Source organism: Taudactylus pleione, unplaced genomic scaffold, assembly GCF_031769625.1.
Source record: "Taudactylus pleione unplaced genomic scaffold, aTauple2 ptg000377l, whole genome shotgun sequence".
Lineage (NCBI taxonomy): Eukaryota > Metazoa > Chordata > Amphibia > Anura > Myobatrachidae > Taudactylus > Taudactylus pleione.
The window spans coordinates 7302131-7320531 of record NW_028284778.1 but is presented as its reverse complement, the minus strand read 5'-3'; the positions used below and the strand labels follow the sequence as shown (position 1 = coordinate 7320531).

The following is an 18401-nucleotide window of genomic DNA, read 5'->3' as shown; positions in this document are numbered from 1 at the left end:
AGTGTGTGCTGGGAGCTGTGTTATTCCCCCTCATACATCACTGTACGGTCCCCTATCCACCTATATAATCACAACACCACATATCATTGTGTGCCGGGAGCTGTGTTATTCTCCCTCATACATCACTGTACGGACTCCTATCCCCCTATATAATCACAACACCACATATCAGTGTGTGCCAGGAGCTGTGTTATTCCCCCTCATACATCACTGTACGGTCCCCTATCACCTATATAATCACAACATCACATATCTGTGTGTGCCGGGAGCTGTGTTATTCCCCTTCATACATCACTGTACGGTCCCCTATATAATCACAACACCGCATATTAGTGTGTACCGGGAGCTGTGTTATTCCCCCTCATATATCACTGTACGGTCCCCCCCCCCCTATATAATTACAACACAACATATCAGTGTATACCAGGTGCTGTGTTTTACCCTCTCATACATCGCTGTACGGTCCCTTATCCCCCTATATAATCACAACACCACATATCATCGTGTACCGGGAGCTGTGTTATTCCCCCTCATACATCACTGTACGTTCCCCTCCCCCCTATATAATAATAATACCACCACAGATCAGTGTATATCGGTTGCTGTGTTATACCCCCTGATACATCCTTGTACGGTCCCCTATCCCCTTATACAATCACAACACCACATATCAGTGTGTGCCGGGAGCTGTGTTATTCCCCCTCATACATCACTGTACGGTCCCCTATCCCCCTATATAATCACAACACCACATATCAGTGTGTGCCGGGAGCTGTGTTATTCCCCCTCATACATCACTGTACGGTCCCCTATCCACCTATATAATCACAACACCACATATCAGTGTGTGCCGGGAGCTATGTTATTCCCCCTCATACATCACTGTACGGTCCCCTATCCCCCTATATAATCACAACACCACATATCAGTGTGTGCCGGGAGCTGTGTTATTCCCCCCTCATACATCACTGTACGGTCCCCTATCCCCCTATATAATCACAACACCACATATCAGTGTGTGCCGGGAGCTGTGTTATTCCCCCTCATACATCACTGTACGGTCCCCTATCCCCCTATATAATCACAACACCACATATTATTGTGTGCCGGGAGCTGTGTTATACCCCCTCATACATCACTGTACGGTCCCTTATCCCCTATATAATCACAATACTATATATCAGTGTGTACCGGGAGCTGTGTTATTCCCCCTCATATATCACTGTACAGTCCCCTATCCCCTACATAATCACAAATTATATATCAGTGTGTGCTGGGAGCTGTGTTATTCCAACTGATACATCACTGTATGGTCCCCTATCCCCTATATAATCACAACACCACATATCATTGTGTGCCGGGAGCGGTGTTATTCCCCCTCATACATCACTCTACGGTCCCCTATCCCCCTATATAATTACAACACCACATATTAGTGAATGGCGGGAGCTGTGTTATTCCCCCTTTATACATCACTGTACGGTCCCCTATCACCTATATAATCACAACATCACATATCTGTGTGTACCGGGAGCTGTGTTATTCCCCCTTTATACATCACTGTACGGTCCCCTATCACCTATATAATCACAACATCACATATCTGTGTGTGCCGGGAGCTGTGTTATTCCCCCTCATACATCACTGTACGGTCCCCTATCCCCTATATAATCACAACACCACATATCATTGTGTGACTCTTCGTTTTTTTTTTTTTTTATTGACTTTGCAATAATCTCAAAAAAACTTTTTACAAGTTGTCATTATGGGGTATTGTGTGTCGAATTTTGAGGACAAAAATGAATTTTTTACATTTAGGAATAAGGCTGTAACATAACAAAATGTGAGAAAAGTGAAGCGTTGTGAATACTTTCCGTATGCACTGTATATATAAAATGTGCATGTAAAAAAAACTGAATAAATTAAACAAAAAATATATTTTTTTGAATGATAGTATTAATTACCATTATTATTAATTATAGAGATGGCCGATGACACAATAACTAGACATAGTTGGGATCGGTTATATACAGGGTGTCCCTAAAGTCTGGACACGTAGGAAATCTCATTAACTATATTTTTTTTCACCACAGATTAAATATGGCTTTGTGGAGAGAAGAAAGAATTGAAGTTGTGCTTCTCAGTGGACGTGAAGGATGTTTTTTTTAGAAAGATCGCAGATGAATTTAATACATGTTGTTTAATATTTATTAAATATGTATTTTTGCCTATGTGTCCAGACTTTAGGGAGACCCTGTACATTAATTTAACATTTTATAGAGGAAAATAGAAGACATATAAGTTATATCATAATATGTAGTATAATCCTGAACTTATTGATACTAGGATAATTAAAATTGTATATATAAAAAATAGAAAATAGATGAAGGCTTACATGGTCTCTAACTGTCATGAACCTCCATCTAGCTAGGTATCTCATATAACCATGTAGTTGTATAACTTATATAGGAAAGGAATGGAGTGGTTACAACAAAATGTATAAAATGTTATGTTAATATCTCAACAAATACTAGAAAAAAAAGCGGAACTAGTCAAGGACAAGAATGGCTTTAATATTATCGGGTGTTGTAACAAGTTCAGGATTATACTACATATTATGATGTGATGCAATCGGGAAACCGGCTGACGTGATACCGACAGCCGGTTTCCCGATTGCTTTATCCCGCTGTGGGTTAAATGACAGGCGTCTATATTTAGACGCCTGTCATTTTCCCGACGCCGGGAGACAGGCGCCCGGCATCCCGATCGAAGGGATGCCGGGCACCGCGAGCGGACAGCCGCTGGTGGGGAGGGTTAGGTTTAGGGCTCCCAGGGGGGCTTAGGGTTAGGCACCCCCCCAGGAGGGTTAGGGCTAGGCACACCCGGGGGGGAATTAGGGTTAGGCACCTCCCGGGGGACTTAGGTTTAGGCAGCGGGGAAGGGGGGGGGGGTTAGGCACTTACAGGGGGGATTAGGGTTAGGCACTTGGGGGGGAGGTTAGGGTTAGGTACCCCTAAGGAGGGTTAGGTTAGTATATACTTACTCGAGAAATGGATAAACACATCGCACTGGGTGAACTAATGGTTATGGTGAGCTGCTGAATAGAAGGGTGTCCTCCCTTTTATTCTAAACACATATATAAACAATCGAACATTCAGCGCTAAACCTAAAATGTGTATATGGTTGGTGACCATAGATAGAGGAAGAATATACAAATAACAATATGAATACGAATATAGTTTTACTTAATGGATGCTTGAAATTCAACCAATGTATTATTAGACATGGAATTAATCAATAATATAATACATACGAGTACATTTACAAATATTAAAAACCGAAAGTGCTTGATGTGCACTACCCGGTATTGTGTCAAATACCCTACTGAAATCTCACACTGAGGCCCTGATTCAGAGCAGCTCGCTCTGACCAGAGCGCTCGCTCTAAATCAGGGCCCTCCTCCATTAAAATGGAGCGTCCTCCTGGACGCTCGTATAGCTGTGGGTGACCACCCACAGCATATACGAGCGTCCAAAAAGATGGTCGCGATGGTCTTGACCATCGCGACCATCGGACTTGCGACGCAAACCCTGCGGTAGGGTTTCCCAGCCACAAGCCCTGGAGTGATTTTGGCTCTATCAGAGCCAAAATCACTCCCACTGACATCACTAGCGATGTCAGTGGGGCCGGCTTCAGACGGTAGGCGTTCCCATGGGAACGCCTCCGTCTGGCCACCACGCCCCCTGCACGCTCACCAAAGGGGGCGTGCTGTCAGTCACCATCGACAGCACGCCCCCTTTGGAGCGAGACCCGGAGCGACAGCTTGGCTGTCGCAGTCCGGGTCTCGCGCATGCGCAGACGGAGCTCCCTCCGTCGTGCGCATGCACAGTGGGGACCATTGACCCACTTGCGAGCGTACTGCCGCTTGCGAGTGGGTCAGAATGACCCCCTGAGTGCACTATACTGAGACCTTGCTAATACAAAAACAAATGGAAATGTCAATGGTCAGTGGTTGGCATGGAATGGGGGAAAGAGGTTAGCGGCGTCCCGCTAACTCTTGCAGTGCGTGTAATATGAATATCCTTGTTTGACAAGTCAGGTGAAGTGAAGTCTAATCCTGATACAATGTTGATGGTGGCTGCAGATATCGTCTGGTCAGGTAGGAGGAGACCACTTTGGACTGGGGTACAGGGGCTCCGGACTGGGGTTGTGTTGGCTAGCAGCCTGAGTGAGTGATACGTCTAATGAAAGACTGTATTGATGTGCACTACACCCTGGCTCTGTGGCCTCACAAACCCCTGTCTGGGGAGGGTCAGGACAATCGGGATTTCCAGCGCTGTCGGGCTGCCGCTGCCGGGATCTGTCCTTCTGTCGGGCTGCCGCTGCCGGGAATCGAACCGCCATGCGGCCGACGGTATTTCATACCGATTCCATTATGATATAACTTATATTTCTTCTATTTTCCTCTACAAATGGTTAGATTAATGTATATTACAGATCCCAAATATGTCTATTTAGTGTGTCATCGGCCATCTCCATTCTTAATAATAGTAATTAACATTATTATTAAGAATGCATATATTCTTTTCCGTTTAATTTATTGAGTTTTTCATCTGCACATTTTATTTATATATATATATATATATATATATATATATATACTGTATGTAGATTCTGGTATTATTGTTGCATAATCTAAATCTTTTATGTTTATATAATTTAGCGCATTGATGTTGTGATGTAATCAGGATGAACCATCCGTTGTATAATTCCGTATGACAATCAACTCACAAGTCCTTGAGAGTGAGATTTATTGCCTCTGAGGAAACGACCAGTTTATACAAGGCCGAGAAACGCGTTAGTTACTCTTACCATGACCTGGTTCTACTTGTTGGGACCCAGCAGCTCTCTAGCATCTTCTATCACTAATAGCCGCTGTCACATACAGTGCGAGACAGAGCGGACTCACAGCCTGCACTACTATTCACTTTACCCGGCCGGGATCAGTTGTGGAGCAGACAGCGGGTGCTCCTTCCCCTGACTATTATAGGATTGGAGTCACAGGAGGTCACCGGGTAAGAACCTCTAACCACAACTAAGACTTACTTATTACCCACTTTACATAAAGTTTATTCAACCTTTCATGCTGGATACAAATATACAGGTCATCCAGTACCCGGGGAAACATTATCCAACATACTTATTATTCGGATTTCTGTTACAATATCTGGACGTGTAACATATATATTTATCCTCCACCCAGGAGTTATAGGATTACTTCTTCCATCATCTGCAACAATTGTTTATATTTTACTTTGAAATTGTTTTTATGTTTGTATTTAATATGATAAATGCTATTACTTAGTGACGCAAACAGAATTTATTGGTCAATATTTTATTAAAGATCCTGAGTTAATAATCTCTCTCAATTTGGATTTGTGATCATTGTTAATTTGTATTAGTATCATACAAGACATCTATCAGCGCTCCCTATTTCCTTTTTTTTATAGTAACAAGGTCTGCGCCACCTGTATTATAGCAATTGGGTCCGCTCCACCTGTATTATAGTAACAACGATGTCTGCGGCTGTGCCACCAGTATTATAGTAACAACTGAGTACCATATTCAATTTGATGGTGAAAAGTCCGAGGTCGGACTTTTCGCCATCATCGCAGGTTTTTCAGGGATAAAGTATCAGTCGCGTGCCCGCTTTATCCCCGTATTCAATTAGGATCCGGCGAAAACGGGAAACGGCGGAAAGTTAATCATTGAAAAATCCAGGGAGTTTTCGGGAAATGTTCCTGGGACCCCCCTAAAGATGTCCAGATATGGGGGATCACTATGGGTACCTCCGTTTTTGCCTGCTGAAGGTAATTGGGGTTTTTAAATAGCTGCGGCAGGTAAGGGATGACGAATAGCACTTAGCTTTTTTGGGGGGGAAAAAATAACTATGGCCATCAAATTTGGGGTACATGAAAATGGGTGCAAGCATATTTTTAAGTTCCTAAAATGATTATTTAAAATTATTAAAAAATGCACCTGCCGCAACCACCCGCATTCTATAAAACACCTGCCGCATACTTGTGAAGCCCTCAGGAATCAATTTCGCTAGTTTAGAAGTTTGTCCCCCAATATTTTTTTTTTAACCCCAAAATTCAAGTAGCTTTTTTGGGGTGTCCTGAGGATTTTTTAAAACATTTTTTAACACAGATTACTTTTAGGACACTCCCAGGGCTGCAGGCTATTTTTTTTAAGCCTGCACCCCTAAACCCCAATTCTGCACTTTTTTTTTGCCATGTAAAACATGGTGAAAACTTATCCCCGTTTTTTAACAAAGACTTTTCGCACCGGCGAAAATCTTTGAAATTGAATACGGGGATAATTGAAACAGGCGAATACGATGTCATCGGCGATAAATTATCGCCTCAAATTAAACACGGCCCTTAGTCTGCACCACCTGTATTATAGTAACAACTGGGTCTGCACCACCTGTATTATATTAACAATGGAGTCTGCACCACCTGTGTTATAGTAACAGCAGGGTCTGCCCCACCTGTATTATAGTAACAACAGAATCTGCGCCACCTGCATTATAAAAATAGGACACTAGACTGTATCCTACCTGCTCAGTGACAATGCAACACCACAGTCTGCTCCAGATGTATACTATAGCAATGAATCAGTGTCTGATCTCCCTGTAGTACAGCAAGGTGACACCAATGTCTGTTCAGCCTACAGAATAATAATAATAATAATAATAATAATAATCTAATTACCTGCTATCAGACACAACACTGGCTGCTCCCTGTCTCTACTGCTTCCTGTGGGAATGATAGGAGGCAGACCTCAGACCAGGGGAAAATGGCCGCTGCTCCTAATGTAACTTCAGGGCAAGTGAACATGATATTGTAGCTGGACTGGTATACAAAAAAATGGCTGCCGCCCTCCTGCACTGAGGACATGTATTATATTTGAAACTGTCATTTTAGAGAGGATTACCGGATTGAATAAAAAGGCTCCGCCCACCCGCCGTCGCTAGGGCTGCAGTCTTCGACTCCTCCCTGATAATGAGTTGAGTGACGTTTGGAGGATCCAATCAGATTGTTAAAATTACAAATCAGAGCCAAAGCCTATGAAAGATTAACACGTGATGGTGGTAAGTGGGCGGAGTTACATAGAGCGCGTAGACGATGACGTGTCTGTGTCCAGGAGCAGCAGGTAATGTGTCCTACTATACTGGGGGAGCAGCCTGTTGTGTCCTACTATACAGGGGGAGCGGCCTGTGGTGTCATACATGGAAACGACCAGTTGTGCCCTACTATACAGGGTGAGTGGCCAGTGGTGTCCTACTATACAGGGTGAGCGGCCTGTGGTGTCCTACTATACAGGGGGAGTGGCCAGGGGTGTCGAACTGTACAGGGGGAGCGCCCTGCGGTGCCCTTCTATACAAGGGGAGCGGCTTGTAGTGCCCTTCTATACAATACAAGTGGAGCGGCCTGTGGTGCCTTACTATACAGGGGGAGCGGCCTGTGGTGTCCAACTGTACAGGGCGAGTGGCCTGTGGTGCCCTACTATACATGGGAAGCGGCCTGTGGTGTCCTACTATACAGGGGGAGTGGACTGTGGTGTTCTACTACACGGGGAGCAACCTGTGGTGCTCTAGTACACCGCGGGATTGGCCTGTGGTACCTTACTATACAGGATGAGTAGCCTGTGGTGTTCTACTATACAGGGGGAGCAGCCTGTTGTGCCCTACTATACAGAGTATGGGCCTGTGTTGTCCTACTCTAAAGGGGGAGCGGCCTGTGGTGTCCTACTATACAGAGGGAGTCTCCTCATACAGCAGCACCGGGGGTCTCTGTACTTATAGTATATACCAGTGAAGGGAGGCCTGGGCTTTATACCCTGTACTGTCACACAGTCTCCTCATACATCAGCACTGGGGGTCTCCTCATACAGCAGCACTGGGGATCTCTGTACCTATATTATATACCAGTGAGGGGTGGCCTGGGCTATATACCCTGTACTGTCACACAGTCTCCTCATACAGCAGCACTGGGGGGGTTTGTCTGTTCCTATAGTATATACCAGTGAGGGGAGTCCTCGGACCAGAGTTGACTACCTTTTAAGATCTCTTCCCGGGAGAAGCCCGGGTAAGAGAAGCAGGAGGGGGGTGATGGGGGCGGGGCCTGACGATACGCGTCATTAAGCCCCGCCGCGATAGGCTAGAATTTGCATAGGGGGCGGGGCCAAATTACATGATTCCTGTGGAATCATGTTTTAAGCCCCGCCCCTACACGGAGACCCGCGATCGCCGCGGGTATTCTCATTCTGCCCACTTCACTAGGAAGTGGGCAGAATGCGGGAGAAATGCCTACCCTTCCGGGGGTGCGGGGGGTTACCCCGAAAAATCGGGAGCCTAACGCAAAAACTAGGAGGGTAGGCATGTATGCCTCGGATATATAACCTAAATGGGGCATTATACAGTAGCACCAGGGGATGTGTCTGGGTGATGACTGGAGAGGTGACTGCTGGGAATGGAACATTATACAGTAACACCAGGGGATGTGTCTGGGTGATTACTGGAGAGGTGACTGCTGGGAATGGGACATTATACAGTAACACCAGGGGATGTGTCTGGGTGATGACTGTATCATTGTGTGTGTCAGATTCCTATAAGGTGTTAGGATGTCACTGTCTATGTCTCCATGCAGGAGGGGGAGTATATAGCGGAACACAGGTGTCTGTACAAGGACGTGATGATGGAGAATCACCAGCCCCTCACATCACTGGGCAAGAGGAGACTGTCACTTATTGTACAGGGGAGAGCAGGTAAGGGGGCCTCCTATATACACACACCATCTGATAACCACATATATACAATGTACTCAGTCACTGTGTGTCTCCTACAGATCGACCCAGTAACAGAGATACCCCAGAGAGATGTCCCCGTCCTCTGTATTCACAGGATTATACAGAGGAGAATCACAGGACCCCACAGGAGTATCAGGTAAGTGGGATTTAGGGTAGTCATCTCCCCGCTCCCCCACCTCTCCCCATATACCATAGTGACTTCTCATTGTATGATCTGTAGTGACGCTGTATCTGTTACAACCTGACATTCTTTTATTGACTATTAGTTTATTAAATCTGACATTATCCAATGTTATTTTCATTGTTATCTGACTTCATTTGGGCTGTATTGATTGATACCATAGGCAGATAATTGTATATCGTTTGAATTGGGGGTGAGCGGGTTCCGATTTCTGAAATCCGAACACCCCCGTGCCCCCCCGATCCGAGGCCGATCCGAGTCAGGCTCGACTTTTCCCGCCTGACTTGGATCTGAAATCGAGGCAAAACGTCATCATCCCGCCTTCTGGATCTCGCGGGTTTTGGATCCTATATAAGGTACCTGCGTCGGCGCCATTTTCTCACTCGGCTGTGGACAGTGAAGAGGGAGGGTGGGAGTTAGGGCTGGCTGGGCTGTGTAGTGTAGTGTAGTGCAGAGTACTGTTGTGCTGCGCTGTGCTGCTGTTGTCCATAGGGGCTGTGTCCACTACTTCAAAGTCCATAGGGGCTGGCTGTGTTGTGCTGCGCTGCTGTTGTCCATAGGGGCTGTGTCCACTACTTCAAAGTCCATAGGGGCTGGCTGGACTGTGTTGTGCAGTCAGTTGTCCATAGGGGCTGTGTCCACTCCAAAGTCCTGTGCAGTGTCCCAGTCCTAAAGGGGTGCTGTAGTGTTGTCTAGGGGGTGCTCTGTCCGTCAGGGATGCTCCCCCCAAGTGCTAAAAAAAAAATATTTTTTTTCTGTGTTTGTGAATTGTGTGCGCAGTAGCCACATGTGCATCAACAAAGTAGTGCCAAGCGTGCGCCTGTGTCATAAGTAAAGGGCCGACTGGCTTGACCGTTAAAGGGTGCTGTAACCCCCAAAGTACACTCCAAACCAAATAAAAAAATATTTTCTGTGTTTGTGAATTGTGTGCACTGTGGCTGCACGTGCATCAACAAAGGAGCAGCGCCAAGCGTGCGCCTGTGTCCCATAAGTAAAGAGCCGTCTGGCTCATTTCTTAAAGGGTGGTGTAACCCACAAAGTGCACTACTCTCCAGCAAAAATAAAAAAATATTTTCTGCGTTTGTGTGCGCCTTAGCCGCACGTATATATCAATATAACATAAATGGAGGACCAAACTTTCTCCGATAAAAATAAAATAGGGAAAGATCAAGAACCACTTCCTCCTAGTGCTGTTGCTGCTGCTGGGAGTTGTTCATCATCCCAGAGAGGAAGTAGGAACACCACTACTTTTACTAAACAATTGACCCTCCAACAGTCCCTAGCGATGAGGATGAAGTACGACAGCAGTCATCCTGAAGCAAAACGTATAACTGAGGCCTTGACTGCTATGTTGGTGTTAGACGTGCGTCTGGTATCCGCCATTAGTGCAGTGGGAGGCATTAATTTCAAAGCCATTGTGGTGGTGAATAGAGGCCAAAATATGAAAATTCTGTCAATGTCCCAATATTTATGCACCTGACTGTATATGGTCTGATGAGGAATCGGACATTAATAAACTCTTATTTATTGTTTTGTGGTTATTTAGGGTGAATACCTTTCTAATTTTAAAATGGGAGATATAGAGGGAGAAGAAGAGACGTATGTGACTAATATCAAAGAAGAAAATATAGCGGTAGAAGAAGAGACGTATATGACTGATAATAAGGCAGAAGATATAAAGGGAGAAGAAGAGACGTATGTGACTGATATGAAGGCAGAAGATACAGAGGGAGAAGAAGAGACATATGTGACTGATAATAAGGCAGAAGATACAGAGGGAGAAGAAGAGACATATGTCACTGATAATAAGGCAGAAGATACAGAGGGAGAAGAAGAGACGTATGTGATTGGTGATCAGCAGTGTAAGGAGGAGGAAATTCCTACAGATATCAGCACAGGTGAGTAATAAAAACTTATTACAGAAAAGATTCACATATTCTCCTTAATCAGTCACTACAACAATCTCTTATCCTACACCCTCCTTTGTCCATACAAACTAATGTGGGAAATGTATCTGCCCAGTGGGGGAGTCAGGAGCCATCAGCCCCTATTATACACCTGCTCTCCCCTCACATCATGTCACTGTGTGTTACCAGCCCAGAGATCTGACCAGTCTCCTCCCCACACTCTCTATGCAATGTGCTGGTGTAAGGTACCTGTGTATGGAGACTAACTTATTACGTGACCCTGCATATTATTATGGTTCATGGATCGTACAGACAAGACAACAGGGATTGTGTGTTATGGTAGCAATACACACCCCAAGTACTGACGGATGTCAGTCACTGCAATCACCTTCTGTATGCCCATCCAGTAACACAATTCTGAGGTGCAATGTCCTGCAGAAGTATGAGGGGATCCCTAGTCCAGCAGCCTAACAACAAAAAGGTTGGGACTTCTTCCCACTGTACCATCCTGTAATACCGTCCTGCTGGCAGGGGACAAAGCTCCGCTCTCCAGTATCTCCTTGTAGGAGCCTAAACTCCACACCCCAGAGGACAGTACTAAGCCCCAACCCCCTCCTGTCCTGTCCTGTCCTTGTAATAAAGCTCAGTGCCCACAATGAAGGTGTACACCCCTGTGCAGGTAACTCATTAGTGTGTCCCCTGGTATTGGGTATCCCTGCAGGGGGGCTGGGTGTGATGTACATTCCCCCTGATTACTAGTTACCCCCTGTGGTGTGAGTGCCTTAATGTCTGAGAGTTACCGGGATAGAACAATGAGACTCAGAGGATTGGTAATGAGGAAGGGGATCTATGATAATGAAGGGACCCTCCTCTAGTTATCTCCTCGTAGTCGTGTGTGAAATCCCGCACCCTCCAGCTGTTCTGTGCTTCCTGCCTCAGAGACAGACAGAGGACACGGCCACAGATAGACTTCCTCTAATACCTTTCATAAGTCACCTGGCAATGTTGCATATACACAACATGACAGCCTAACTGTACACATTACTACTATATACCCCCTTATGTGCTGTCTATACCCCTCACCCACAGTATATGCTGCACATTACTACTATACACCCCCTTATGTGCTTTCTATACCCCTCACCCACAGTATTAGTGGCACATTACTACTATACACCCCCTTATGTGCTGTCTATAACGCTCACCCACAGTATATGCTGCACATTACTACTATACACCTCTTATGTGCTGTCTATACCCCTCACCCACAGTATTAGTGGCATAGTACTACTATACACCCCCTTATGTGCTGTCTATACCACTCACACACAGTATATGCTGCACATTACTACTATACACCCCTTTTTGTGCTGCCTGTACCCCTCACCCATTGTATATCTTGCACAATACTACTATACACCACCTTATGTGCTGTCTATACCCCTCACCCACAGTATATTGCTGCACAAACCTACAGTCCATGAATTATTCAATGTCAACTGAAGAGGGCTGTCACAGCTGGGTGATGTGGTTCTCTTTATATTTTAAGACAAGGGTCACCTTTGTTGTTTTGTAAATGTATCATAATTACTTGTAATCTGGCAAAAAGAAACAAACCACAAAACATTGAGAACTTAGTAATAGTAGGAATTTCATATATACATTGTATTTTATTTCCTTCAGATGGATGCACAACCAAGACCTCAGGGAGAGATCTCATTTTGAGTCCACATTTTAAAATGGAAGATAACATCATACAGTTTTCTCCTGGAAACATCCCCATTACTCTAAATTTGGATCCAGTATCTCACAGTGCAGATATATCATCTGGTCACTCTCATCATCAGGAATGTTCCCCTATTAACTCCAATATTGCTACACACAGTACAGCTCACAGAGGTGATAAAAACTTTCTCTGTTCTGACTGTGGGAAATGTTTCACAAAGAAATCACATCTTGTTACACATCAGAGACGTCACACAGGGGAGAAACCATTTACATGTTCTGAGTGTGGGAAGTGTTTCAGAGACAAAACACATCTTGTTATACATCAGAGAAGTCACACAGGTGAGAAACCATTTCTATGTTCTGAGTGTGGGAAATGTTTCAGAGACAAAAGACATCTTGTTATACATCAGAGAAGTCACACAGGTGAGAAACCATTTCCATGTTGTGAGTGTGGGAAATGTTTCAGAGACAAAACACATCTTGTTATACATCAGAGAAGTCACACAGGTGAGAAACCATTTCCATGTTCTGAGTGTGGGAAATGTTTCAGAGACAAAACGCAACTTATTATACATCAGAGACTTCACACAGGTGAGAAACCATTTCCATGTTCTGAGTGTGGGAAATGTTTCACAGAGAAAGCACATCTTGTTAGACATCAGAGATGTCACACAGGGGAGAAACCATTTACATGCTCTCAGTGTGGGAAATGTTTTACACAAATAATAACTCTTGTTATACATCAGAGAGGTCACACAGGTGTAAAACCATTTTCATGTCCTGAGTGTAAGAAATGTTTTACAGTGAAATCAAATCTTGTTAAACATCAGAGAACTCACACAGGTGAGAAACCATTTACATGCTCTGAGTGTGGGAAATGTTTTACAGCAAAATCAAATCTTGTTAGACATCAAATAATACATAAAAAAACATGAACTGATAGACATAAAGCACAATACTAGCGTTCCCGCTAGGCTGTTTTAGCGGGGCGCGGCGCCCTACCCTCCTTCTGGAGGGCAATAAGCACCCTGCCCTCCAGAAGGAGGGCAAAAAGCGCCCTGCCCTCACAGCCTGCGGGTGCCGTCTTTACCCGCGGGACGCAGTGTCCCGCGGGTGGAGAAATGTGCGATGACCTGGTCACCGCCGGAGAATAGACACCGGGCGAATGCGGCCGGCATCTATTCTCCCTATCTGCAGCGCTTGGGGGCTGCCCGGCGTGTCCGTAAGTGCCGGGCACGCCCCCAAGTATGACGAAAAGGGGATGCATCTTATAGACACGCCCCCTTTTCGGGCGCGCGCACAACGTTGCCCTCTCTAGCTCCGGCGCCCTGCCTGCCGCCGGAGCTAGAGTGAACACTACAATACTTTAATTCAAACACTTCAAATTTTTTAGCAAATCTTTTGCAGTTTGAGTACCAGCAATAGCAGAATGGACAATACACAGCGCCATCAGTAGACTAAATATTCGTACATTTTCCACACAACATTCAGACTATAATAAAGGGAAGTATATATTACACAGTCATGGAAAACAAAAGGGAACAGACAAATGAAAAAACAGGGAGGGAAAGATGTATTTTGTGTTGCTAATCAAAAAGCAAGTAGTCCTCAGTCTCCTTGTACTCTAGCCAAGAGAACCATGTGGAGACAAATTCCCAATGTCAGTCCATCGTGGAGAACAGTATATCCTTTCATCACTCTGCATTTCATTCCACTGACCAATTGGCTCAGATGTAGGCCTGTGTCTTATCAGCCATACTATTTCTTACCATTCAGTCTTAGGGCAGCTAATTGTGGTAATACACAAAGTGTAGAATAACTAAGTGGGTTTTCTAAATAATTTAAACACACATGGCTCACACAATCAGACACTCCCTCCCCTGCAGCACTGTCACACGGTGACCTACACGTCACACACACCTCCAGGCCTGGTAATAGTAAAGGAGGTGGGGTTAGAATATTACTGTCCCAATCTATCACATACACAGTTCTCCCACAGGTACCATCACTCACATTTACATCATTTGTACATTCTATCAGGACCATCACCCCTTTCTCTCTGCGTGTTGCTGTCTATCGCCCACCTGGGCCATCCCAACAATTTCTGGAACATATTTCTGCCTGGCTCCCTCACTTCCTATCCTTAGACTTCTCCACCATCATCATTACAGTCCACAATCTCCTCATGCCTCTAAACTACTCTCTCTAACCTCTCTCTGCCTCTCCCAATCAGAGGCATAACTAGAGTATTCAGAGCACAGGACAAGTTTAAGATTGGCGCCACCACGTAGTAAAGTACATAAAAAAATTAAAGTGGTCACATACTGGAAGGGGCGTGCCAACATGACACGCCAGACATTTCTTGTCACTCTGGGGACATTCCATTCCATATGCACCTTACCTATATGGTGGGTTCTTACAATCTGGAGCCTCTGTAGAAATGTATCCTCCCTGGTACAATGGTGTCTTCAGGCACGGTATTCGCCATTCATGTAGGTCACATTGTCCAGATGATGCCTATTTGTGTAGGAATAATACCAAGATCATCATCATACAACAGTGGTTCAACTACACTCGTTCCCCCTATGTACCTTCCCTCCCCCTGAGGCTCTCTGTCACACAATCTGCCCCTGCATCGTGTCTCAGCACACCATCACCTCCCCCCTGCGTCGTGTCTCAGCACACCATCACCTTCCCCCTGCATCATCTCTCAGCACACCATCACCTTCCCCCTGCATCATATCTCAGCACACCTATCACCTCCCCCCCTGCGTCGTCTCTCAGCACACCATCACCTCCCCCATGTAGTCTCTCAGCACACCCTCACCTTCTCCCCTATGTTGTCTCTCAGCACACCATCACCTGCCCCCCTGCGTCGTGTCTCAGCACACCATCACCTGCCCCCCTGCGTCGTCTCTCAGCACACCATCACCTCCCCCATGTAGTCTCTCAGCACACCATCACCTCCTCCCCTGCATCGTCTCTCAGCACACCATAGCCCCCCTGCGTCGTCTCTCAGAACGCCTTCACCTCCCCCCATGTAGTCTTTCAGCAAACCATCACCTCCCTCTGCAACGTCCCAGTCACACCATCACCTCCCCCCCTGCGTTGTGTCTTATCACACAGACACAAACGCACTGACACATATACCCACACACACACACCTCCTTCACACAAATGCAGTCAACCCCCCCCCCCCTCCCTTCCCTGGCAGCTTGGTCCCTTCTGCCCCCCCCCTCCCCCAATACACACTTGCGGTGAGCGGTCATCTCTCACCCCCTTACCGCGCCTGCTTAGGCCCCCCCCCAATACATACCTGCGGTGACTCGAGCGGAGAGAGCCCCGGTGAAGGAAGAATCACTTCACCAGGCGCGGGCGGCAACTCTCAGGTCAGGATACAGAATGGGTAGAAGACTGTCCGAGAGGGGCTGCGAGCTTCCCAGCAGGCACACTGCTCGTCAGTCAGGACGCAATGGTGGGGGAGGGCAGGTGGTGCGGGTACAATGCCCTGGCTGGCGGTGCCCCCTCTGCTGGGCCTACCATGGCGCCCAGGGCATGTGCCCTGCTCCACCTCCCCCCTAGTTACACCAATGCTCCCAACGGACTCCTCTACACATCAGGATGGTCATTGCTTTGTTCTGCTAACACCAAGGAAGAACTAGAAGAGGTTGTCTGTCATTATCTGTCATTGATAATATATAACTGTTATTGTTAGCTGTAACATGTATAGATTATATGCAGTCAGTGATATATTAAAGGAAAGAGAATAAGAAATGTGAATATAGAATGAAGCGTGTGTAATAAGGAAATTCTGAGCTGTAAACCCCTACCATTAACTGCTCATATTTATGTTTATATATACGTGTCTCTCACATGTGTATATATATATTGAGATAATAAATTCTTTATTCCAAATCCCTCAATATTGATGTTTTATTCTCTGTACTCTTATGTCTATTTATTTCATATTCATTGGTGATCCCAAAACAGATCTTTCATAGAGAATAACTTTTTTTTTTTTTTAAATTGAGCCTTTTTTTTTTCAAAATTTTTTATTGACACAAAAAAGAAATTATACATACAGGATATTGTGCCATTCATTTTAGCATTAACAAATGAACCAAGTCTGAATCGGCAACTTTACAGAAATAAAATTATATGATACAACTCATTATAAAAATTCAACCCTCGAATTCCGCAAAAAGAACGTTCACAGGCATGAAGAAAAATAAGAAAAAGAAAAATTTATAAAATGAAAATAAATAAAAAATAATGCATATATACATATAAAAGATATGATCTGAACCCCAGTGCGGCAAGGCCTTCCTCATTTTCTCAAAATTCCAGCTATGGAGCAATATAAAATAACCCTCTGAACAGAATGGTAAATACAATTTTTGGGGATATGTATTACTCCAGATTACGAAGCAAACACCAAGGGCCAAATGTAATAGGCTGAGAGTTTAGAAAATGTGAGAGTTTAGTAGTAAAACTCTCACATACATTGATCGAGATGTACTTTCAATACAGGAAGCACCTGGATGAGAGTTTAAATCTTGAGAGTTTTTTGAGTCTGAAAAACATGCAAGTTTGCATCTTCTGTGACTTTATTACATTGGCTGAGTTTAAAAATGTGACAGTTTTCTCTCACATTTTCTAAACTCTCACCCTATTACATTTGGCCCCAAGTCGTTGTTTTAAACAGCTTCATCATGTGTGCTTTGGTGTCGAGATCCAAGCTGTCAATGTATACACCCCATTTAGCATGAAAACGGATCACCCCTTTCTCAACATCAGGTAAAGTGGCCCGTCTGTCAAAATATATGATTTTTAGCCGTGTATTTTTTTTATCGCCTGAAGGGAAGGCGCAGTAGAGACTCCAATTTCAAAGTATAACCTTTTTTGCTACAGTGAAAACTATTGTAAGAAAGGATAACAGTTCTGTTTTTCTCCCTTGTAGATCCCAGTTTGCAAGATTAGCCAATAACATAGCTAAGGTCTTTCTGAAGATGTAAGACACAAATCTTGTTTTTTAAGACCATAACTTTTTCCCAAAATTATAGTATTTTGCTACATTCCCACACATTCTGAAAGAATGTGGCTGGGGAAGCTTTACATTTTGGGCAACCTCCTGATTCTCCCTGAGTGACATGTTGCCTTTAGCACTGAGACATGTATGCCGTATGAATGGTTTTCATTTTCAAGGTCTTTTCCTTATGTTTCAATAATATAGTAGGAAAAACTTTCCAAAGACCAACTCTCAACACAGCTTTTCCATAAGACATCTGCAGGATTAGGAAGTAATATGATTAAAAACAAGAGTGAAATATTTGATAGATTTGGGAGGAAACATCTCTTCCAACACTACATCAACTCTAATACAGCAGCTGTAATTTATTGTCTAGAATGCCCATATGACAAAAGGTATGTCGGCAGACCTTTGAAACAGCGAATTCTAGAGCACATTGGGAGCATCAAAAATGTGGCCAGAGACCTACAGAGGATGAAAAAGATCACTACAGTGGCCAGACATTTTTCCTCTTGCCACCATGGATCTTGGAGAGATTTGAAAGCGTTTGGTTTGGAAAAAGTGTCAATAGGCCCTAGACAAGGAGACTTAACTAAAGAACTTTTAAAAAAGGAATGCGAATGGACCTTCAGACTGGATACAGTTAGTCCAAAAGGCATGAACGAAATGATTAATTATAGTC

The 18401-nt window shown here is 44.7% G+C and overlaps 1 protein-coding gene across 1 annotated transcript; it reads left to right on the top strand.

Annotated features, from left to right (window-relative positions):
• Window positions 1–7198: 7198 nt before the first annotated feature.
• On the top strand, window positions 7199–16587 carry LOC148508106 (uncharacterized). The gene is made up of 5 exons (XM_088445254.1): window positions 7199–7327; window positions 8715–8832; window positions 8913–9010; window positions 10602–10953; window positions 12646–16587. The coding sequence occupies exons 1-5, from the start codon at window positions 7295–7297 to the stop codon at window positions 13623–13625; spliced, it is 1581 nt and encodes a 526-aa protein (XP_088301380.1). The 5' UTR covers window positions 7199–7294; the 3' UTR covers window positions 13626–16587.
• Window positions 16588–18401: the final 1814 nt, after the last annotated feature.